Here is a 24,328-nt window from a genome sequence, read left to right as displayed (position 1 = left end):
ATCAACCTTCAAATAATCATGTACAGTTATGCACTCAATACTTGGTCGGGAATCCTTTTGCAGAAATGACTGCTTCAATGCGGCGTGGCATGGAGGCAATCAGCCTGTGGCACTGCTGAGATCGTATGGAGGCCCAGGATGCTTCGATAGCGGCCTTTAGCTCATCCACAGTGTTGGGTCTTGAGTCTCTCAACGTTCTCTTCACAATATCCCACAGATTCTCTATGGGGTTCAGGTCAGGAGAGTTGGCAGGCCAATTGAGCACAGTGATACCATGGTCAGTAAACCATTTACCAGTGGTTTTGGCACTGTGAGCAGGTGCCAGGTCGTGCTGAAAAATTAAATCTTCATCTCCATAAAGCTTTTCAGCAGATGGAAGCATGAAGTGCTCCAAAATCTCCTGATAGCTAGCTGCATTGACCCTGCCCTTGATAAAACACAGTGGACCAACACCAGCAGCTGACACGGCACCCCAGACCATCACTGACTGTGGGTACTTGACACTGGACTTCTGGCATTTTGGCATTTCCTTCTCCCCAGTCTTCCTCCAGACTCTGACACCTTGATTTCCGAATGACATGCAGAATTTGCTTTCATCCGAAAAAAGTACTTTGGACCACTGAGCAACAGTCCAGTGCTGCTTCTCTGTAGCCCAGGTCAGGCGCTTCTGCCGCTGTTTCTGGTTCAAAAGTGGCTTGACCTGGGGAATGCGGCACCTGTAGCCCATTTCCTGCACACGCCTGTGCACGGTGGCTCTGGATGTTTCTACTCCAGACTCAGTCCACTGCTTCCGCAGGTCCCCCAAGGTCTGGAATCGGCCCTTCTCCTCAATCTTCCTCAGGGTCCGGTTACCTCTTCTCGTTGTGCAGCGTTTTCTGCCACACTTTTTCCTTCCCACAGACTTCCCACTGAGGTGCCTTGATACAGCACTCTGAGAACAGCCTATTCGTTCAGAAATTTCTTTCTGTGTCTTACCCTCTTGCTTGTGGGTGTCAATAGTGGCCTTCTGGACATCAGTCAGGTCGGCAGTCTTACCCATGATTGGGGTTTTGAGTGATGAACCAGGCTGGGAGTTTTAAAGGCCTCAGGAATCTTTTGCAGGTGTTTAGAGTTAACTCGTTGATTCAGATGATTAGGTTCATAGCTCGTTTAGAGACCCTTTTAATGATATGCTACTTTTGTGAGATAGGAATTTTAGGTTTTCATGAGCTGTATGCCCAAATCATCCGTATTAAGACAATAAAAGACCTGAAATATTTCAGTTAGTGTGCAATGAATCTAAAATATAGGAATGTTAAATTTTCATCATGACATTATGGAAAATAATGAACTTTATCACAATATGCTAATATTTTGAGAAGGACCTGTATATGTTTCTGATAAATTAGATTTTCAGCACGTTTGAGACACATGAAAACGCTTTTTGTGTGAGCTGGTAGAACCAGTATGTTAAAAAATAACATAACAAAGGGTATTCAAGTTTAAGCTTTAATCTGTGCTTTTATTTTTTGCAAAAAAAAAAAAAAAAACACATTATGAATTTTGTTGCCTTTAGCCTGAAGAAAAAAACGAGAAACGCCCAAAATACGAGCATGAAAAAACTGGTAGGTTTGGAAAGGTTCTTAATTGGAACCAGATGTGTGAGAGAGCACGCAGAAACGAGAGGGCTGCAGTCTGTCTGTTGGGCCATTGTTTCAAATTTCATGTGTTGTAAATTGCTTTATAGGTCAGGTTTATGGTCAAGTTCAGTCGGATTTTATCGAGAAGGTAAGCAATGGAGGTTCTGAGCAACAACAGAAAAAGGGGCTGAGCCTTTCTTTTTTCCAGTAGAGTCCAGGAAATCCGAAACTACAACGTTGGCAAAAAAAAAAAAAAAAAAAAAGATGGATAGTGGATAATAGAAAAATCTGCCCGGTTAACCTTTGAACTGTCTTTCTCTGCCCCTACAAGAAGTCACAAGACCAGCTGTTGTATAAATTCACGGATGACGCTCCTAACGGTAAGCAGGCGGTGTGAGTTTAGCTGGTTTTTAAGGGTTCATTTGTTGTCAACGTGTTCACAGTTAAAACTAAAGGTCGGGTACCGACGGTGAATTGAAGGTGGCTGGAGATTTAAATGTTCAAATATCTGCATCACTTCTTTAGCGCAACTTGTTTATGTTTTGGCTTAAACAATAACTGTAGAGCGTTGCGACACTTTTAACAACCCTGACCGTCTTTAAAAATTTGCGACGCGCAGGAACAAGTTTTTTTTTTTTTTTTTTGTGGTTTTTTGTTGTTGTTGTTGTAACCGGGTTGCAGAAACCGCTGAACACTGTAGTAAATTCTTTGTCTTCTGTCTAACTCAGATACTCCACGGCCAGGAAAACTCCAGAAGCACACGATCATCATGTCTGTTTACTTCAACCCAGGACCAGATTCAGAAGTCAACGGGTGAGAGAAACGTGTCTTTCAGATTTCATTGGTGCGTGTGTATTGTGTGCATGTGATTTAAGGAAAACAGCAGAACATGTGATTGTGGTTAAAACTGACAGGTGCAGTTATTTAGAATATCATCGAAAAGTAAGTTTACCTTTTAATTAATTACATTTGGAAAGTGGTCGAAATACATGTTGGATCCATAACCCAATAGTGATTCAAGTATATTGTTTTTCTGTTAATTTTGATGATTATGGCCTTTAAAACCCATTTACTCAGATATCTTGTCATGTTTACCAAAATATGACTAAGGCAAATATTCTCTGAGGCTAACAACGTGCACTCAATACTTGGTCAAACCTCCTTTTTCATGAGTTACTGCATTAATGCGGTGTTGCATGGATGCAATCAGTCTGTGGCACCTGAACAGAAGTCCAGGTTGCTTTAATAGCAGCCTTCATCTTGTCTGCATTGCTGTATGTGTTGTGTCTCATCTTCCTCCTGACACTACTCCATACATTCTCCATATGGTTTAGATCGGGGGAGTTTGCTGACCAGACAAGCACAATGTTACCATGGTCATTAAAGCTAGTATTGGTGTTTTTGGCAGTGTTCGGAGGTTTGTATATATCTTCATACAAAGTTTTGAGCAGAGGGACGAATGTGGTGCCCTGAAGCTTCTTAAATGGCTGTACAGACTTTGGACTTGAAAAATACAGTGGACCACATCATTGCTGGTTGTGGAAACTTCACTCTGGATCTCAACTAGTCTTTCTCCAGACACAGGGACTTTGATTTCTAAATGGGTAGCTGCAGCTGCTAATTTCCTATAAACTCTTGAATGTGTTTTGCTTCACGATTCTCTGGGGGGAAAAAAACCCAAAAAAAACAAACAGTTATTATTGTTGCTTGTACTGTTGCCTTTGCAGCTTGAACAAAGTTTTTCCTTTTAGTCAACTTTCTGTTAACCTGCTTGGGAACAGCAGTCTGTAAAGAACCAGAGCATCATATGTGTTTTCATTTGAAATGTATCACTCTCTGTGTAATAAATAGGGATGCATGATATATTGCCATTAACATGCTGACGTTAATAGTTTTTTTACATATCACTATTCATTAAGTAAAACTGGGCCGATATTAATAATTGATTTTTATTTCAGTCTTGTTGCCGTTTGTGTATGTGTTTCAGGAGAGGGAGGGATGGGGGCTTTTAATTTTTTTACAGTGGGGAAATGAATATAATATTGGTCAATATTGATTATTATCCATAACAATATTAGTATTAGATATCTATATCAGCCCTGATTTAAATTTTGTGACATCCCTAGTAATGAATCTAGAACTTTACATTTTCTAACTGAATTACTGATTTTAAATAATAAAAGATATTCTAATTTATTCAGATGCACCTGTTAGTCTGTAAATAGTTAAGTATGTTTGTTTATTGTTCTTCTCTGACCTTTCTGTTTTGTCAGAAACATTACAAAGATGGAAGAAGCAAAAGTAGAGATTGATGATGGAAAAGAGGAGAGTTTTGTGCCAGACACAATGTACCAGTAAGTGCATTTGCAGCATCTTGGAATGCAGTGGTCAGATTTGCACAGAATCACATTTGATGAACATCCTGATGGTTCTTTTCCCTCATCTTACAGGAGTATCCGGAAAAAAATCACTCCATTTGTTATGTCCTTTGGATTTCGGTGAGTTTGTTTTTGGAGAAATTTAAATGAATGATTTCCTTCATTCCTGTGTGTGATGAAGTAATAATGTTTCATTCTTTATGTTCAGTTTATTTGGGTTGGTGCTCATTATTGTGGACATTGTGCTCGTGATTGTGGACTTCTCGCTGCCAAAAAAGAGCAGAGAGGTCGGAGATGCTTTAGAAGCTGTGTCACTCACCATCTCCTTCTTTTTTCTGGCTGACGTTCTCCTGCGGGTCTATGTGGAAGGGTGAGCAGAAAAGTAATGGTATTGACTTTTGTCTTATTCTCAACAATCTGCCATTGTCACAATGGGATTCATGCACAAAATCAGTTATCATAACTTATTCATAGGTTGTCTGTATGAAAGATTTGATCAACTGTCACCACTCAAGGGCTTTCCTGTGAATGTGGGAGAAAAAACATTTTGAAGAGTTATGCAAACATTCCCAGTCACACTGTGTCAGCAGAACAGTCTGATTAGCTGCTCAACAGGACGTTGCGAAGAGGAAGCTCTACAGGAAATGTGTGCCATGTGTTGGGCTGCTTCTTTGGAATACCAGTACAGAGTCACTCAATAAATCCAGTCCATTTTTATCAACAACCAACCCAAATGTGCAGCTTGTGATCTGTTCCTCCTTTAAAGAATATTGTTGAATGTATTAAACTCTGTTGATTTTCTTTTAGTTTCAAAGTGTACTTCAGCTCGAAGTTGAACATCGTAGATGCCTGTGTTGTTGTAATTACGCTGATTGTCACCATGATCTACGCCTTCAGTGACATGTCAGGGGTTAGTCTCATTCCCAGGTGGGTGTTCTCCTTTCTCTGCTAATAAGCATGCATTGTTGCTGTTGCCTTCATAGACTGTTTTAGCTGTGGTGCACCTGAAATGTTGCAGATAACCCCCAAAACCCTGAAAACGGCAACAATCAAGCCTTTAAAACCGCCTAATCCAGAGTTCTCAGTAAGGCATTAAAAGCCTGTATCTCATTTAGTATTTTTTAACAGTCATCTATCCAAAACTTCTATCTTGGTATGATTGGATCTCAGTGCTGTGCTTGACACAAGTGATCATAACACACTGAATAACAGACTCGAAAAGGGGTGGGACTGTCTGGTACTTTGCTAAATTGGTTCATTTGGCAATAATACATCTGAGTGAACAAAAATCACATGTGAGGTTGCTCAAGGCATCATTGTCAGGCCACTTAAATATCCATTTGCTTTCTCCAGCTCAGATCAGGGAGTATGTCATCTCACACTGTCCTTTTGCTAATGAAACACAACTTTAGGTTTCTATGTCACCACAGCGGGCTGCACGGTGGCGCAGTTGGTAGCACTGTTGCCTTGCAGCAAGAAGATCCTGGGTTCGATTCCCAGCCTGGGGTCTTTCTGCATGGAGTTTGCATGTTCTCCCTGTGCATGCGTGGGTTCTCACCGGGTACTCCGGCTTCCTCCCACAGTCCAAAGACATGCCTGTTGGGTTAATTGGTCACTCTAAATTGACCTTAGGTGTATGAATGAGTGTGTGCATGGTTGTTTGTGTGTTGCCCTGCGATGGACTGGCGATCTGTCCAGGGTGTACCCCGCCTCTCGCCCATAGACTGCTGGAGATAGGCACCAGCTCCCCCGCGACCCACTATGGAATAAGCGGTAGAAAATGACTGACTGACTGACTGTCACCACGGCCTTTACAATTACTTGGTCAGCTTGTCCAATGTAAGGTTAGAGATGAGCACTCAACTCAGTTTAATGACGCCTAAAATCGACAGGTCGTGCAAAAACCCTAAGTGTCAATATGGACTCAGACCTAAATTTTAACATCCATTAAAAAGGGCCTAAAACCATTTTCTTTTTCTTTTTTCTTGCTTCCGAGGTACCTTGTAGATTCATCAGGTCATCAGAGGCCTGTTCATTGTGTTTTCAGAACCAGGACAAAACAATGGTGTTCCTTTATCTTCATGGAAAGCAAAAAATTAAATTGAATTAGCTTGTCTATGGTGCTATACGGCTTTTCTTTTGTCAGTTTCACAAAAACAGCTAATATTAAGGTTTGTGATCCTTTGACAGGGCGGTGACATTTTTTCGCTTCTTGAGAATTATTATCTTGGTGAGGATTTTCAGATTGGCATCTCAAAAGAAAGAGCTGGAGAAGGTCACTAGGAGGATGGTATGTGTTTCTGAAAGCCAGCAAAGAAATGAACCTCAGACATTTACAATCCCTGTGTCAATAACTGTAATTGTTTTATTTGGCCATAAGAAAAAATATTTTATTCTTTCAGATATCTGAGAATAAGAGGCGTTATCAGAGGGATGGATTCGATCTTGATCTTACCTATGTCACTGGTAGGAGTAATGAATTTGTTTTTGAAATAAATTTGTACTAAGCTTACATTGCATGCTTTATTCTGCCTAAATATACAGTGGTATAGAAAAAAAACCTTAAAATGTTTGTTCTTAATTATTATCTAATCATTGTTTTTTTTTTATATCTCGAGAGAAAATGGATTTAACTGCACAAAAATTAACCTTGTTAATTTTGAGGCACTCGGGGGGCCGGTAGACCACTCAGACACTAGTTTAACCAGCAACAACAGGAAACCACTTGGTTTCCTGTTGTTCCCTCGCAGAATCCCCTGGCTCCCTCCAGCATGCTGTCTTCTGACAGGCAGCGGCATGCTTCTGCCGGCCACAGCCACGAATTGAGCTCGGCCCTGCTGTCCCAGCGCCGCCCCACAGATAAACCTCCCTCATTTGAATATAAGAACATGATATAAAAAGAGCTTAAAATGAAAAACACGGTTAAAAAATAAAAGTCGCTGAAATACGTAATGTAGCTTTTCAAAATAAGTCTCAGAAAATAAAACTGCATAATGAAATAAATAAATCTTTAAATTAAATAAATCTTCAAATGAATTAAATAAAACAAGATAAACATTTCTTTTTCATGGGGATATTTATTTATTTCATGGAATATTTATTAATAATTTATCAATAGCAGTATTTATTTAATTTTGAATGAAACGGCTCTCCATAGGTTTAACTACTGATGAGAAATAATGCCAAAAAGGATGATGTCCTCGCCGCACTTCTTTAATGCCCTCTAGGTGTCGCCAATGAGTCCAACAAGTGTCAAAATGTGCCTACCTACACCAACCTTGGAGACATTTACACTTATCAGTGTTGGGAACGTTACTTTGAAAACGTAACTAGTTATAGTTACATCTCCCAAAAATAAGTTAGTAATTCAGTTACTGCACTATCAAAGTAACTACTTACTAGGCAAAATAACTATTCAGTTACTTTTTAGAATCTAAAATGATGTTATAAGTGGCTGACCAGAGAAATCAAACCTTTTCTCTTTGCACGGTGTAGGATTGTCGGAGCGCATGCTGACCACAACCTTGGCTCAGTTTGCTAGCCACTAGCATTGTCAAAGGATGAGACAAAGCGAGGTGCTTCATAAGGTTGGACTTGCTGGTCACGGACGTTGATAATTTCTTTGTTCCCGGACATAACTTTCAAATCACGTGCACATTTTCGCCTTTAACTTCATCGAACACGAAATATTGCCTACGCTTACAATTTTCAAATGCTGTCTTTGAATTTACACGACTCCCCTCCATCTCTCTTGCTGTTGGTTTACTCAGTGTGGTGAAAACCCGCCCACCTGATGCCTTCTCGGCCATTCGGCATCACGTATGCCGCTATTTGTCCGTGCCCCCCTCCACCACTCACCCACCTCCTTTTTTCCTTGAAGAGCTTTAAACAACATTCACTGTAGCTGTGGGAGAAAAGTAGATCTGTGCTCTTGTTGAACCCCGCTTATTGAGTTTTAGTAACGCGTTGCGTTACATTGTAAACATTATAACGACGTTACGGAAATGATAAAAGTAATTGGCTAACCAATTATTGGTAACCAGTTACCAATAATTAGTAGGTAACTGGTTACCGAAAAAGTAACGCAGTTACTAACGCCGTTATTTTTGTAATGCCGTTACTCCCAACACTGACACTTATGAGTGGAAAAGGCCAATTTCTTTGTACACACCCTTTGTACATTAGGTCTCTGGTCTTTGGACATGATTTGTGGCAAACAACAGTTTGTCCTACATGTATTTTTTTTCTTGGAGAGTAAATGGTTTCCTCCTTGTTGACCTCCCATGAATGTAAAAGCTGTGCAGTCTGTTTCTGACAGCATTGATATGCACTTTTATATTAAAAATGGCAGGAGCCTGCTGTAGGTCCCATAAAAACCTTATAGGGTTTTCATTGGCTTTTTTTTTCTCCCATCATTTAGCTGTTATACTCATGTTTTAGTATTATTAAAATTAATATTAAATATCTGTGTCCAAATACAGTATTTTAGAAACCTACAGGCTGTGCTAAGTTTGTCACATGACTATAAACATCTGAACAATAGAATTTCAGGTGGAATATTTTCTTTGTACATTTCTCTAGACCGTGTCATTGCAATGTCTTTCCCCTCCTCTGGGAAACAAGCCTTCTACAGAAATCCAATTGGTGTAAGTAAAGTATAGTCCTCATATAAACTATAACTGAATTATAGTTTATACGGGTCCTCACTTATAGTTTATGCTCACTGTAAAAAAATAAACTTTGTCTTTTTCTGCAGGAGGTTGCAAGGTTCCTAGACACTAAACATGGAGGACACTACAAAGTTTACAACTTGTGCAGTGAGTTGGACTGTGCTCTCATCTCATGTGCAACATTTCTTAATGTAGAACCATGTCAACAATATCAGTGATACTTTTGTTTTCAGGTGAGAAAGGCTACGACCCCAAGTTCTTCCACTACAGGGTTGAACGGGTTTTTATTGATGATCACAATGTACCCTCCCTAGAGTAAGAAACTTTTACTTTAATATTTGCCTTGCATGTTTGTTTATTAATATTGATCTTATCTTATAAGCATCCTCACACATATTGTAAATTTTTAAGCAATGTCTAGGTGCTAAACATAGAAATGTCCGTATACCAGCTTGGTAGTTTATCATGGTGTCTTTGTTTGGATTTTGTCAGAGATATGCTGAAATACACAGCAAGTGTGAGGGAGTGGATGTCTGCTGATCCTAAAAATATCATTGCTATTCACTGCAAAGGAGGGAAAGGTGACTTAAATGAATCACACTTGTTTCATTATCTGAGTTAGCTGTGTCTTCATACCTCCTAATTATCTCACTGCTGTCTCACAGGACGCACAGGGACTATGGTGTGCACGTGGCTCGTTGACAGTGACCAGTTTGAGAGTGCACAGGTTAGTTTCTGAATTGTTCAAAGCAGAGTTAATGAATGAGCTAACTATTTTAAAACAAAGCCACTTCCTTATGCCCATTTGTGTTCCAGGACAGTCTGGAGTATTTTGGTGAGAGGCGGACAGATAAGAGTCAGAGCTCCAAGTTTCAGGGAGTGGAGACTCCCTCACAGGTAAGAAAAGACCACTGGGCCAGTTCAAGAAGAAATGTGTAACTGGAGCATTCACTGACTATGAGCTTGGTTTAAAGGGTTTTACTCAAACGTTGCTATTTTGATTCGCTTCTGAATAGCGCCTTGGTGTGGCGGCTGTAAGGAACGACACGGAAATTTCTTAAACACAATCATTGTGGGAAAAAAAAGTAAAAAAAATAAATTAATTAATTATGTAAAGGCTATATTTATACATCACCCATATTTGATTGTTTCAGTGTCACTCTCCTTTCTTCCCAATTTGGTAACCACAACATAAGTGTTTCAAATAAAACAGTTTTATAATATGTTCAGAGTTGTAAGCAATACCTTTTTCAGAAGTAAAAAAGGCATTGCTATAGGATGCCTGGGTTACATACTTACACTATTTAGAAATGATGTAATGCCTTAAAACTATAAAACTGCCAAAACCTTTAAGATTTTCACCTGTTTTGGTCGTAATGTTGGAATCAAAAAAGGGTAAACATAAAAAAGGAATGCAATGAGGTTTAGCTCACCAGCAGAACATTAGAAAAGAATAAATATTTAGCTTATATTATCACAAATTACACCACTATTTAATGTTGCTTCAGAAAAAAGTAAAACCAGTTATGCCAAGAAAATGTGGAAGATTGAGAAAAGCAGCAGACTTACTTGAGTAGAATATTAAAAATGAAGTTTTACACACATGTATTAGCAAAGAGTGTGATTGTTTTTCTCTAATCATTAAAAAAAGACTGTTGTGTTTAAACCAAAGAGCCGTTATGTGGGGTACTATGAGATCATGAAGACGCAGTACAAACGACAGCTGCCTCCACCTAAAAGCCTGAGGATAAAAAGCATCCGGATTCACTCTATAGCAGGTAACCCAGTGAACCTAACCCACTCAGATCAATTGCTTCAACGACACAGGGTTCTAGTACATATGTGTTTTCTTGTTTGTGTCCAGGTGTGGGTAAGGGGGACGGCAGTGATCTTAGGGTGAAGATAATAGTGAAGAAAGCGCTGGTCTTTGAGTGTCTGTGCGCCAAACAGGAGAACTGCAAAGTGAGCTTCATAGACTCATTCAGTTGTGCGTCATCAATTAACTGTTTTGTAACTTAATGTTTTTGGTTGTTTTTAAGGTATTTCCTGATGTGGGCAATAATGCAGCTATCATCAGTCTGCAGAATGGGCCTGTGGTTGAAGGGGACGTGAAGGTTATGTTTGAATCAAGTGCGGTGAGTTTTTTTTTTTTTTTTTTTCTTCTTTATCTTACGAATGATAAAAGTTTGCATTTAACCCGACTGTAGTAGTGATATTTATTTTTGTTCCCATCAGGGTCTTCCGAAAGGATATGAAGATGTTCCCTTCTACTTTTGGTTTAATACGTCCTTTATAGCAGAAAACAAGTAAGTCTCTTTTGCTCTGACACCAATGTTTCTATAGCCTTCATATTCCTCTATGGCATCAGCACCATTTGATCTTTTTTTTTTTTTTATATATATATTTAGGCTGTTTTTGCCCAGAGAAGAGCTGGACAACCCGCATAAGCCTAAAACATGGAGCCTGTACAAAGAAGACTTTGGTGTCACCATGTTCTTCTCAGACTCTGATTAAAGCAACTTTTAAAAAGAAAAGGACAGAAAACATGTGATTTTGGAAAAACCTCAGAAGAAATCAGTAAACACCAAAGAGCTTGCTATAATATTTGAAATGCCTAAACCTACTGTATAGATGTTTATCTTGGTAAGCCCGAGATCCAACTCTGATTGAAAGAACTTAAGGATTGCTCTGATGTATTTTGGCACTTGAATGTGAAATGTTGGAACACTTGCGATTAAACAAGTGGTACAAACCTAGTGAATCAAACTCCTTTCTGTATGTGACTTAAGACAACCTACATTTTTTTATGCTATCTATTGTTTTTGACTAGACGGCAGAATTAAAGTAGCAGTGATGAGTTTGTTCTTGGTAAAGATCTACAGATTCATCTTAATAAATCTGAATATTGAGAACCTAATTCATTACATTAATTCGTTTTGATGGCTTGCAGCTAATGCAACCCAAACCCGGTATCTCCGAGATCTTGAATTTTACATAAGGCCAATTTGAAAGGATTTTTAATACAGACATGTTATTGCCTGCACAATCCCAAGTAGATACTCATGGACCTCGAGGAGAGTAAACCACAATTGATCATTGCTAAATCTGCCTCTTCACAATGCTGTAAGCAAGCAGATTGATAGGTGTGGTTGGAAGGAAATGCTAGTAAAAATGAATATACTCAAGCAAGGTGTGGGCTGTGGCTTTAGGAACCTCACACAGACCTAATCTAGGACATGGACTACATCTGTCACTTTGTTAACACCTTCCTGAATTGTAGATGTTATCACAAATTTTACCTGGGCGACAGAGATTTGAGCATTGCTCTGTTTTTAAATGCGGGTTTTCAGAAAAAGGTAGATTTAAAATCAAACTGAAGAGGTGCAAATTTCAAGTAACTTGTTTCCTCAGTCAGTTTTTTTGCAGGAGGCCATAACATCTGCAGGTGTTGGTCCACCTTGTATTAAGACAAATCAGCATTGCGATCAAAGGGGAAATTTTAGAGATCAATGCAGTTCATACAAAAGGAGCCCTGAACATGTATAGTACAGTACATCGACATACTTTTATTTCTGGGAAAACGTAAGGTTTTATGTAATTTTGAGGATCAACATTTTATTAGCTGTATGCTATAATCAAATGTATCATTCCTATTAATCCTAAAGTTTGTAGCAGGTCTGTGTGAATGAGCTAATGAGAATTCTAATGTAAAAAGCAATCTCTAAGTAGCGTTAAAGGAGCCGTGTGTTATTCACCTAAACGTATCTTCATCTTTGACATTTATAAGCTTTGAAATAAACACAAAGCAAACCGTAGACCAAAACGTATTTATTTTTACAGCCATGCATTCACTCAATTTATGGCATGTTTTACAAATTGCATCACTATTACTAGTTATGTCTACATTTGTTTATTAGAATTGCTATTGCATATAGTCAAAGTGCAAACAAAAGTAAATCTCTCAATGGAATATTATGGTTAAAATTATGGATGGCATTTTAAAACACAATGGTAATAATAAAACATTTACTCCGAATTTGACAGTTCCAGGTTAAAATCATTTTACAATCATTGAATCTTAGGAAATGCTAATACTGCTACAATGAACCGTCCTCCATTTGTATGCAAGCTTTATCAGCTGCGTCTCACAATGTGAACTGACAGATTTCAAGAAATGTAAAATTTTGGAGAGAATTTAAGCAGCTATAATGCGCCTAAGGATTGACGCGTTTACCCATTCCCTGAGAAAAGGCACCCAGTTAACTAGAACTAAAACGATTGCAGTACAGTAATGCCTACTATTCTGTGCATTTCAAGTAAACATAAAATGTTTCAGAGCGTTTTTATGCAGACTTTGCATAACATTTAGTAAATCCAAGACCTGCTGCCCAAAATAAAGTTGGGGGGGGGGGGGAAATTAAACTCAGAAGCTCTGTGGACTCAAATAGGACTTCATAAACAATTGCACATATTTGAAAAGTTAGGCAAAGCCATTACTATGTTTTGGATCATCTTGCAAAAAAGACTTTATTTTTGGCTCATGTTTGGTCATTTTGCCATTCCATCCTTACCAAGTCTTTCAGTCCAACCTTAATCATATCAGCAAAGGGTTTTTCTTGCAGCCCGAGCCAAGTTTCCAGCAAAACCATTGAGATGGTCACAAAGGTCCAGCTCATTGGAGCGTCCACTTCGCAAAAAGCAGAGCATTGTGGTTTTGCATGCCTCTCTGCAGGACTCCGACACATGTCCTTTATGTCTGAGGTACCAAAACTTCTGGAAGGTGCGGTCATCGCTGATAAAGATTCCCAACAGTTTGTCGTAATCAGATGGGAACAGACTGGAAAGACCGTAAGCTTCAGTGGCCCGGTACAGGAGGCTCCATTTAGGGTTCTGCTCTGGATTACCTGGTGACTCTAGATTGTGGTTTGCCTCTGTGAGGTTAAGGATGTAGGTTTCGTGGTCAAGGACGAGCCGAGTGCTGTTTTTGTAATTTCCATCGACATAGTAGATGCGGTAACCTGAAAGACAATGTCAAGTTTAATTTAAGTTTGCTTTTATTTTTAAAATAGCACAACAGAAACACAAAAAAGCAGAATTTGCTTTTGCGAAAAACAAAAACCACTTTGGGTTTGAAGTAACTCTCACCATAGCTAAATTATATCATAGAAAACACATAAAACCTCAATTCTGCACTTAAATAATTAGGAAAATTATGTGTATTCTGAAAAAGTAACTCAAATTACAGTATTGTGTTCACTGACTTCTTGATACGCCCAACTAGGAAAAATAAACAGTTGGGGTTTTCAGCAATAAAACTATAACTGATTCTATCACAGAAGTGATACTGGTGAGTTATAAAAAACATCAAACTTTATGGAAGGGAGTGAGCTGTAACAAATGTTAATGGAAATTCCTCTAACGCTGATCTCTGTGCTTCTGGGAGTTTATGTTTTAATATGTGTATCTGAACATAACTGCTGTAAAACATTCTAACGTTACTGGTTTTCTGGAGTAAAACTGTATCCTGGTACTGATTTACCCCTGCAGTGGAAGTGACCACAGAAAAAAAGTACAGTGGTTACTGAAAAAAGTTCCTGTGGTGAAAACACACCTCACTCAGCTGGTTTATCGACTCACCTGGATTAAGATTAACATAAGTGGTGACACTGGGGGCAATGAAAGCCACTCCTAATGGCCGAGTCCTGGTTTCTTCATCATAAAACATCTGAAACTCATCCAGATGGGTATGGCCGAAAAACTGCCCGGTAACAGTACTTTCATATCTGCAAACAGGACATTTTGATTAAAAAAGGCAAACCTCTGGAACCTCTAATAGCTGCTATTACATATAAAACTACTGATTGATATCATCCTTGCAATGCAAAAACACAGAGGAAGGGGAAACAGATGCTTATGGTAATAAATCAATCGCGCATTTTAAAATCATTGCCCACTGACAACTTAGAAATTTGCAAAAATCTAACTATAGCTGCCATTAAAAAAAAAACTAAAAAAAAAAAAAAAAACTCTTAAGATCCTCTGTGATATAAAAGTGAACCCGAGGTCCAACAGCTGATTTGTCTCCACTACACATTTAGCTTTAAATAGTTCTTCATCGACACATTAAATGATCACAGCAGCTACCTGTTGATAATGTGATAGTAGTTCCAGCTCCAGCTACCTAGACACAGGCCAGGTGGGATATGACCAATGATATGTACCTAAAAACAAGTAGCAAATGACAGCAGGTTGAATAGGATGTTGGTAATTACATGTTTATTACCCTCTCTCATGCTCAGTTCCTGTAACCAGATGCAATTAAAATAACAGCCATCATGGAGTGTTGTGGAATATGAGCTTCAACCACAATAAATCCATATTTAATATTTTAAACACCAAATAAGGAAACCCACCTTCTCACCCCTGTCCTCACTGGCCTGAAGAACATGAACCAGCCACTGCAGCTGGTTAGCAGGGTCAGTTGAGTTCACCATCAGCCAGAAGTTTTCTCGGGCGCAGAAGTTCATGTTGAGGGAGACCACTCTCAGCCCAGGCTGAATCTCCACTGTATAGAAGCCTCCGTATCTGTTTACAACAGAAGATAATTTATTTCAGATACATTTTAGCATTTAAGGAACACTCTGCCGAGAAATGTCGCCACTTCTGCTCTTCTTGTGGTCAGAAGTGCAATCCAGCGAAAGTGAAACTGCCACAGCAAGCAGCGTTGCTCATTGGAAAACAAAACCCAATACCTGATTATTTCCTCCTTCCACTCAAGCTTTATCAACAAGGGCGGGCTGACCTTTACACCAGGGGTGTCCAACTCCAGTCCTTGAGAGCTACTATCCTGGAGCTTTTAGATGCATCCCTGCTCCAACAGACCTAAATCAGATGAATGGCTTGTTACTAGGTCTCTGGCAAACCTGATGGAATGCTGAAGAGGTAAATTCAGCCATTTGATTCAGCTGTGTTGGAGTAGGGATTCATATAAAAATTGCGGTGCAGTAGCTCTCGAGGACTGGAGTTGGAGACCCATGCTTTACACAATCAGACAGACACTCTAAATATGATAAAACCATAGCTAACGTAAACAGCAACAGCAACTGTTCTTTCTTTCTAGGTGAAACGACTAAAGGAGCTACATCCATTAACATTTACTTTTCCTTCCCATAGAAAGTACTCCTGGATCAGTGCTTCTTTGTTCTTTTTGTGTCTCTGCTCTGTTCTCTCAAACCCCCAGTCGGTCGTGGCAGATGGCCGCTCACACTGAGCCTGGTTCTGCTGCAGGTTTCTTCCTGTTAAAAGGAGTTTTTCCTCTCCGCTGTCGCTACATGCATGCTCAGTATGAGGGATTGCTGCAACGTCAACGCCAGTGACTGTCCACTGTCTCTACATGCTCATCCAGGAGGAGTGAATGCTGCAAGTCTCTGACTGGATGCAATCTGCTGGGTTTCCTTAGACAGAAAAACTTTTTATCCAATTTGAATAAAAAGCTAACTGACTGCACTGTTCAATGGTTAGGACTAATTGGAATGTATGTACCTGACTGTTGTGAAGTGCCTTGAGACAACATATGTTGTGAATTGGCGCTATATAAATAAAACTGAATTGAATTGAAGTGAATTCGATCAACCTTAAAGTCTTCAAAGCCTGCTCCGGCAACCATAGCGCCCATTCTTTGGCCATTTTATCATAGAGCCAGGCAGAGGATCTGTTGCCATGAACGAAAGGAGGAGGGAAGCTGTTCACTGGTGTACTCTCATGGTTTCCTATTGCAGGGTAGACTGTTACATTGCCTCCCAGGTACCTGGAAAAAAATAGAGAATAATCATTTGTTTAGACCCTTACAGAATCACAGAAGACAAATACCCAATAAAAGGCTGTGACCACAGCAATCTGTTAGTGTGGAGGAAATACGTTCATAAAGCAAAGAATTTGTCTCTGTTCGTTTAAACATAAAGCACCATGAAGCCTCCAGAAAACCTTTTTCATCAGTTAGGATAACTTGCTGGGGCCTTTTTTTTCCACTCCCGTTTATTTCCACCCTATCAGAGTAAAACAGATGACCCCGGTGGAAATTTACCTTAGAAAATGGGTCTGGGAGGGAGGAAGTAGTTTTTGATGTACCCCGAACCCTTTGCCTGGAGTCTTATGGAGATAAGGAGCACTAAGCTTTTCTGTTTAAAGTCCTCTCTAATTCACATTTATGCAAACTGATTTTAAATCAAGGCCCTCTGCTGTTGCCATCCTCCATTTAAACTCCTATTTTTGGGGTTTTAAGCCATTTTAGTTTGTTTTACAGGTTTTATGTGAGAAGGGACAACTAAAAACAACCACAACCCACGTGGAATGTGTATAGTCAGGTTTTGGAACACTTTACAGTGTTACAGGTTTAATTACTTATGTTGGACCACCTGTTTGCTGAATATCGGACCATTTGCACGTTCCTGGACGCCACTATGCCTTTCCAACGTCATCAGCCATTTTGTACCGCAGAATAGTCTGTCCTACAAAACCCAGCGGCCACTGCGGCTGATATGACAGGGCCGTCCCAGATCTGACGTCACAGGGGTTAATATAGGAAGGCGAACGTTTGAAGGAAGCGCTTTCATCACGTTGGATACCGGACCAACTTCTGAAGCATCTCTCTCTGGAGAAGAAGAGTCCCAAGTGGATTTCATTTATTCTCCTTCGTTGGCCAACGAAAAATTCATGAAAGAGGTTTCTGGAATGAGAAGGCCAGAAATGTCACTTTGCCGATCGAAGACGTGAGTTTAACACGTAACCAAAACCACAGAGTTTCAAGGAGACGCAACTTTCCCTCCTTGCTTGGTTCTGGTCGACTGCTGACGGTCAGATCATATTTTTCCTTTTCGCCAAGGCGGCCAAAGGACGAAGACTGACCGTTCTTCCCGAAGTTAACTGTGGACGCACATTAACTTCCAACCCCTCCTCTCTCCCTCTGCTCAGAAGGAAGACTTCAATAAAGTAAAACCCGTCCTTTAATTTTATTTCTCTTAGAAATAGTCTGGGCAGGGTAGAGGAGATTTTTAGTGCAATTAGAGTTGCCATTTAGAGTCTAATGTGTTCTGAATTGTATGTGCATCCCATTGTTTTGAAACTTGCTTGTACTTTCGGAGGCCGCCGTGTCTCGCAAGTGTGTCTTTACCGTGCGAACACCTGCGCGCAGGTGCGCTGTGAAACTGGACTGTTATAATAACCTTATGGTGAAAATCAACCATTTTCTTTGTCTTAAACTTCATGTTTTACTGGTTTGCCGCCAAAAGGGTTTATGATCCTTTGTGTGGGCTGAGTTTTACAACCTTGCTGGGGGAAGGTTTATGACTGCCCGTGTCCTGCTGAGCTACACTTTGGGAGGGGCGCACCCAAAGCTTCGTTCAACCATATTCCCCTTTTATTTTGCCATAACTGCCATAACTGCTGGTTTGACCTCATACACACCCACTGCTGTTTTGTTTTATTTTGTTTAGTTAGATATTTTGCCCTTTTTGTGTAGAACTTTGCATGTTTGAGTAGGTGAAGTTTATTAAATCGGAAGAGCGGATTGTATCAGGCTGTGATTTAATAAATATTCATATAGATGAAGAGATGGCGTTTTGTGTTTATTTTGTGCAACTGTGATTTGTCAGTCAAAATAAGGTTAAAGTTCTCCACGTTTCGGCAGGAACGGTTGATTAAACAGTGACATCTCTGGTAATAGTTATCAATTATTACTGAGTATTTAAACGGTTGTAATTATCAAAGGCGTTGAGCCACAATTACAACCCCAGAAGACATCTCTGGCTTCGATTCATAAATGAGGATTTTGGTTAAGAAATTAATTTGGTCAAATTATGATTGTTAATTATAATTCTTGATAAATATTAATCAATAATCATAATACGAACACTTAATGTGTTAGTGTTGCACATTTTCTCATAACTTAGAGGAATTTCGAATCGGTTTTAGAATGACGATGCTGTACAAGAATAACTGGATATATTTTGTTTATGTATCTCTTCTGTGATGTCCAAGCATGGCTTTGGGATGAGCAGAATTAATGAAAAAATGCATTGCAGTGACATATTTATACAAGGTTTTACTGTGTTTACTAATGTTTTCGACTGCAACTGGTGTGATTAAAATCTGGGATTAATGCTCAACTTATTGAAGCTGCAGAAGAATCTGCTGGTTTCACTGTTTTTCTGTTCAACACTGATTCAGGCAGAGGTTATAGGAAGGGCAAGTCTTTCAGAGTGAAGCAACGTAGCTTACATAAACAACACAGTAACATATAGTAGTATAAATACACACAACAAAAGCCCAAAAGAGATTAAGAGTGTTGGGTAAATAGGTTCTGGGCAAATAATGGTTCAGTTAAGCATAAGGAAAACATACCAATGTTTAATTACTACTTAACAATAGTTACTTGTGGATGAGCCTGGAGATGACTGTGAGCTCTGTCAGCTGCTGGTTTCTGGTCTGAGACCAAACGTTGTGTGCTGGTATGTCTCCAGTCCAGTAGACCCAGTCCCAAGGTCCAGCTTTGGCAGCATTTTCGAGAAGGTTCTCGATCGTGCGCAGAGGCAGGTCACACTTGCTGTAGGTCCCCCAGTATCCAGCCTCTCTCCGCCTCCATTTGGGAACGCCCGAGTCTTGGCGACAGCAAAGAGGCTGCTTGCAGTCGGCAGCGCTGCCGTTTGTATACTCCTGTCAGCACAGAAGTTTTGAAAGTACAACATTATGCAAGGTTGTTTGGATATAAATCAATGTTAAACTAATTCAATGGAAATATTTTCTGAAGTAGCTAACTTTAAGTCCTCTTCACTCACTCACAGCATTCACAATGAAGAATGTTGTTGTTAGGGTGATGTGGTATCGTTTCCACATGAATTCTGAGTTTCTGGCTTGGCCGATCACCGGTCAGGGAAAATTGTGCGTGGAAAAAAACCCCACAGATTCCACAGACCGCTCACTCACCTTGTCCCAGTGGATGTCTGTAAGAAACAGCACCCTGCTCTGTGGAGAGCCAGGTTTTGGAGGCGAGGGCGGTGTAACGGGAGGCTTGGGAACCTTTGGCAAAGTGATGTTCCAGGGAGCGTAAATGTCAAATGTGCCACAAGAAGGACCCACCAACACTGCACATGCTTCGGTGGGCCATAGCAAAGACCGCTGCAGGGCGCTGATGAAGTCATCTCTAAAGAGCTCCGTTATGTTCCGACACACCTGCTCATCAGCCAGATGCAGACGAATGCACGCCTCGCTGACTGCATGTGCCACCCGCTCTTCGTTTACGCTGCTCTAATAGATGCAACAAAACAGAAAAAGGACAACTATTAGATCAGGAATTTACTGTCCATATAAACAAAATATATAAACATAAATCAAGCTTAAATGGGTTTATTCAAATCTATAGTCCACTTTAGGAATGGTGGTGCTCGGGCTAATCATCGCCAATCCTAATGCATGTCTTAGCACAAATGCCACATTTACTGGTGACCTAGATGAACCCAGCATACATGTTTAGAAGTTCCTTGTTTAATGAAGGAAATGGGAGAAAAAAAAAAAACTGTAGCTGAACCGACAAGAAATAAGCCAAGTGAAAGTGGTGACTGTTTTTATGTAGACTCAAAAGCAAAATAAAGATACAAATAGAATAAAGCAAAAACGTTTATCTATATGTATTTAGGAAAAATGTAATGGTGGATTTCAAACAATTCCCATAACTCATTTTAAAAAGAAATATAAAGAAATTGTCTCACAAGGAGAATAAGTGTGTATCAGTCGGTGGTAAGATTTAAACTCTAAATGTAAATTATAGTTGTGTTCAGTGAACGCTGGACCACAGTTGTTTGAGACCCTAAGCAGAAGTTCATTTGAAAGCCCACTTCATGCTAAGAGCATTGCAATTTTTACAGACTTTAAATTAATATTATATACTCTATTGACGTCATGCAATAAAATATGGTTATAACTCCAGTTAATAATATCAGCCTTTAGGAGGATGCTCACGGCTATTCTGGTTTCATCTGTGGTCCTACTATTTTTCAGAGGTTTCTCAAAAGAAAAATCAATTAGATTAAATTATTAGATTTAAGGCCTTTTATGACTTTTTCCGGTAACTTATGAAAGTACGTAAAATTCTAGAGAAACAAAACGGTTTTCAGGAATGAAGTGGAAGTAGGAACCAAGCACAGCTCAGATACAGACATAACACATTTAATGAGCATTAAAATATGAGTGTTAATATAACTTTATGAAGATTTTCCTTAGCATTAATACAAATGGTCCATTAGCAAATGTGTCCTGTGTAGATTCAAATTCTCTTGCAGGCAAGCAGGGGGCCAAACGCAGTTGCAACATTTTCTTATGTCTCAAGCTGGATATGTGCTCAGTGGATCACTGAAAATAGCATTTATTGTGTCAGCACGCTTTTTACAGGTTAGCTATTATTTTACAAAGAGTTTTTTTTTAACCTTCTTCAAGCATATTCTGTAGGTCTAGACCAGGGGTCTGCAAGCTTTACAACCCAAACAGCCATGTCCAGCTCAGTCCAGCGAAATAAAACTGGCTTAGAGCTCCAAATCACAACAATCTGTTGTCATTAAAAAAAAAGCAACATCTTATTTCTATTTTTACATTTAAAAATGAAGATAAACATAAAACACTTTTGGCAAAAGAGGTTGGATACATTCTTCTATGTGATGTCGATATTTGTGGAAAGTGATGTAAAGAGAAAAAAAAAAAAAAGTTCCCAACAGTTTCCAACCTAATAGCAAGAAAATACATCTAAAAATGACTGGTACTTTTAGTGTCATTCTGTTGTGAAAATTGCATGTAATTATTCCATGAAAAACTAAAAATAAAACACTGAAACATGGATTTTTTTTATTTTTTATTATATCAACATTTAAGAACATTAGTTGGTTCTTTATTTGTGTTTTTTGTTTTTGCCAGTTATTATTAGGAACCACAGTGGGAGGTCCAAAGAGCCACTTGCGGTTACTGCTGCATCTATGATGACAAGTCATCATAGATGCAGCAGTTTTTTTAAAACTAAAAAATTGAACCTAATGTAAAGATATGATCAATTACGCGCGCTTTAATCGAAATATTTTAACCATGCTAAATGCTGCAAATGTTGGTTTTTACAACACAGAATGAAATGATTTGTACGATTGCAATTCTGTTTCTTCTTTAAACTTAAAGGTGTTGCCTTTGACTTCTGCTGCACGAAATGCAACTTAACTGCGTTGTTTAGTGTGAAGATGAACAAATACAAGCTTTCTATTCTAGACCTACTTGAAATTAGACAGAAGATTTACCAGAAGGGCGATATCAAGAATGGTGAAGAGCGCTTTACAAACAGGACAGGTGAGGTTTCTCCAGTTGAAGCCGACTCCAAAACTGTTGAACTGCTCTTTCAACGCGGTCGTGGTCCGAGCTTGATTCTGCGTTGGATGACAGGATCCGAACAGCGACGAATTCAGGAGCAAAGTCCAGATCATCAGCCCCAGAAAGAGGCGCAGTGCGGGGAGCCTCATTGTTCTCTCTGTAGCTTATCTGTGTTGAATGAAGCAGCAACCAAATACAGAGAAATAAACCAGACGGCTTCAGGGAAATCACACCACTCTCCGTTGTGCTGTTTGACATTCAAACTTGCTAAAGAAATATGAGTCATTCACAACCGCAAACAGAAAATGCGAACGGCTCAAACGGTCATGCCAGCTAACAAACCAGCTAACTGCCTAATATCTTACCGTACCTCTAAACCAAAGCAAAGTGCCGCTGTCTTCCCCAGGGACTCCCAGGAGTCCTGATCAAAAACAACTCCAAGTCCCCCCTTCTTCTTCCCAACTGAAACCAGGTCAAACAGGTCTTTTTGTCATGCTCAGCTGGGGACTGGTCTGCTTGCTCAGATGCGCAGCTCAGTCTCCTCCCGGCTGTGGTTGCCCGCTATCACGTGACCTCCTGGTCGTCAGCTGACTGGTCACGTGGCATTGTTTTCCCTTCACGTTCTTGTTTTCTGAAGCTAAGCAGAAAAAAAGTAATAAGGAAATAATCTCTTCATCAAACAGCAAATCAGAAAGCTGCAGAACTGTGGGAAGCCGTATCAAACCACACTCCTATCGTTACTTACACATTTAGATAAGAATAACAGCTTTGCTCCAAGTCAGGTGGAACTGCATGTAAGAGACAGGGGTTGGACAATGAAACTGAAACACCTGGTTTTAGACCACAATAATTTATTAGTATGGTGTAGGGCCTCCTTTTGCGGCCAATACAGCGTCAATTCGTCTTGGGAATGACATATACAAGTCCTGCACAGTGGTCAGAGGGATTTTAAGCCATTCTTCTTGCAGGATAGTGGCCAGGTCACTACGTGATACTGGTGGAGGAAAACGTTTCCTGACTCGCTCCTCCAAAACACCCCAAAGTGGCTCAATAATATTTAGATCTGGTGACTGTGCAGGCCATGGGAGATGTTCAACTTCACTTTCATGTTCATCAAACCAATCTTTCACCAGTCTTGATGTGTGTATTGGTGCATTGTCATCCTGATACACGGCACCGCCTTCAGGATACAATGTTTGAACCATTGGATGCACATGGTCCTCAAGAATGGTTTGGTAGTCCTTGGCAGTGATGTGCCCATCTAGCACAAGTATTGGGCCAAGGGAATGCCATGATATGGCAGCCCAAACCATCACTGATCCACCCCCATGCTTCACTCTGGGCATGCAACAGTCTGGATGGTACGCTTCTTTGGGGTTTCTCCACACTGTAACTCTCCCGGATGTGGGGAAAACAGTAAAGGTGGACTCATCAGAGAACAATACATGTTTCACATTGTCCACAGTCCAAGATTTGCACTCCTTTTTGCACCATTGAAACCGACGTTTGGCATTGGCATGATTGACCAAAGGTTTGGCTATAGCAGCCCGGCCGTGTATATTGACCCTGTGGAGCTCCCGACGGACAGTTCTGGTGGAAACAGGAGAGTTGAGGTGCACATTTAATTCTGCTGTGATTTGGGCAGCCGTGGTTTTTTGGATACAATCCGGGTTAGCACCCGAACATCCCTTTCAGACAGCTTCCTCTTGCGTCCACAGTTAATCCTGTTGGATGTGGTTCGTCCTTCTTGGTGGTATGCTGACATTACCCTGGATACCGTGGCTCTTGATACATCACAAAGACTTGCTGTCTTGTCAATTTGTCCTCTTTTGAACTCTGGTATGTCACCCATAATGTTGTGTGCATTTCAATATTTTGAGCAAAACTGTGCTCTTACCCTGCTAATTGAACCTTCACACTCTGCTCTTACTGGTGCAATGTGCAATCAATGAAGACTGGCTACCAGACTGGTACAATTTAGCCATGAAACCTCCCACACTAAAATGACAGGTGTTTCCGTTTCATTGTCCAACCCCTGTATTTTAACACAGTAAATATCCTCTTTGGTCTTTGTCTCTGTCAGACTAGCTGTTGGCTGTAGCCTTCAGGACAATCTGGATTTAAACTAAATGAAGATTCCAAGATATTAACTGCCTTTAACGTTTTACCAGAATCTCACTTCTGAGTTCACAGCCCATCCCTTTAAATACTTCCTTCCTTTTGTCTGCTTTCATCTATGACTGCTGTTTTTGACATTTGTTTAATT

The 24,328-nt window shown here is 39.9% G+C and overlaps 2 protein-coding genes across 5 annotated transcripts; one reads left to right on the top strand and one right to left on the bottom strand.

Annotated features, from left to right (window-relative positions):
• The first annotated feature begins 1,600 nt into the window (after positions 1-1,600).
• tpte (transmembrane phosphatase with tensin homology) lies at positions 1,601-11,423 on the top strand. 4 transcript variants are annotated; one of them, XM_047378944.1, is made up of 20 exons: positions 1,601-1,767; positions 1,951-1,999; positions 2,348-2,432; positions 3,893-3,973; positions 4,070-4,117; positions 4,206-4,367; positions 4,805-4,924; positions 6,188-6,287; positions 6,400-6,463; positions 8,579-8,643; positions 8,754-8,814; positions 8,901-8,982; positions 9,160-9,248; positions 9,333-9,394; positions 9,484-9,564; positions 10,340-10,445; positions 10,532-10,629; positions 10,707-10,802; positions 10,903-10,973; positions 11,076-11,423. In XM_047378944.1, exons 3-20 carry the CDS (start codon positions 2,389-2,391, stop codon positions 11,179-11,181), a joined length of 1,536 nt encoding a protein of 511 aa, XP_047234900.1. In that variant the 5' UTR covers positions 1,601-1,767; positions 1,951-1,999; positions 2,348-2,388; the 3' UTR covers positions 11,182-11,423. The 4 variants fall into 4 exon arrangements, with proteins under 4 accessions (XP_047234900.1, XP_047234901.1, XP_047234902.1 ...); XM_047378945.1 differs by lacking the exon at positions 1,601-1,767 and having other exon boundaries at positions 1,801-1,999; XM_047378946.1 differs by lacking the exons at positions 1,601-1,767; positions 1,951-1,999 and adding an exon at positions 2,007-2,099.
• A 1,057-nt stretch (positions 11,424-12,480) lies between these two features.
• smpd1 (sphingomyelin phosphodiesterase 1) lies at positions 12,481-22,641 on the bottom strand. The gene is made up of 9 exons (XM_047378943.1): positions 22,433-22,641; positions 21,993-22,230; positions 19,648-19,968; positions 19,097-19,377; positions 16,301-16,474; positions 15,081-15,252; positions 14,812-14,888; positions 14,305-14,450; positions 12,481-13,685 (listed from the first exon to the last, which is right to left on the bottom strand). Exons 2-9 carry the CDS (start codon positions 22,209-22,211, stop codon positions 13,267-13,269), a joined length of 1,809 nt encoding a protein of 602 aa, XP_047234899.1. The 5' UTR covers positions 22,212-22,230; positions 22,433-22,641; the 3' UTR covers positions 12,481-13,266.
• Between the last annotated feature and the right edge of the window lie 1,687 nt (positions 22,642-24,328).

The sequence above is a fragment of the Girardinichthys multiradiatus genome, chromosome 11 (assembly GCF_021462225.1).
Source record: "Girardinichthys multiradiatus isolate DD_20200921_A chromosome 11, DD_fGirMul_XY1, whole genome shotgun sequence".
Classification (NCBI taxonomy): domain Eukaryota; kingdom Metazoa; phylum Chordata; class Actinopteri; order Cyprinodontiformes; family Goodeidae; genus Girardinichthys; species Girardinichthys multiradiatus.
Note: the sequence above shows the minus strand (reverse complement) of the source record. Positions and strands in the feature narration are given on the sequence as shown.

What these genes read in the sequence shown, in the direction of transcription:
- smpd1 (XM_047378943.1), bottom strand. Translation starts at nt 22,211, where the DNA reads ATGAGGCTCCCCGCACTGCGCCTCTTTCTGGGGCTGATGATCTGGACT. An exon ending in CAGGCTTTGAAGACTTTAAG is followed by an intron (nt 15,253 to 16,300) that starts GTTGATCGAATT and finishes TGTTGTAAACAG; the next exon opens with ATACGGAGGCTTCTATACAG. An exon ending in GTGAGGACAGGGGTGAGAAG is followed by an intron (nt 14,889 to 15,080) that starts GTGGGTTTCCTT and finishes ACTTGTTTTTAG; the next exon opens with GTACATATCATTGGTCATAT.
- tpte (XM_047378944.1), top strand. Translation starts at nt 2,389, where the DNA reads ATGTCTGTTTACTTCAACCCAGGACCAGATTCAGAAGTCAACGG. An exon ending in CAAAGTTTACAACTTGTGCA is followed by an intron (nt 8,815 to 8,900) that starts GTGAGTTGGACT and finishes TTTTGTTTTCAG; the next exon opens with GTGAGAAAGGCTACGACCCC. An exon ending in TCCTTTATAGCAGAAAACAA is followed by an intron (nt 10,974 to 11,075) that starts GTAAGTCTCTTT and finishes ATATATATTTAG; the next exon opens with GCTGTTTTTGCCCAGAGAAG.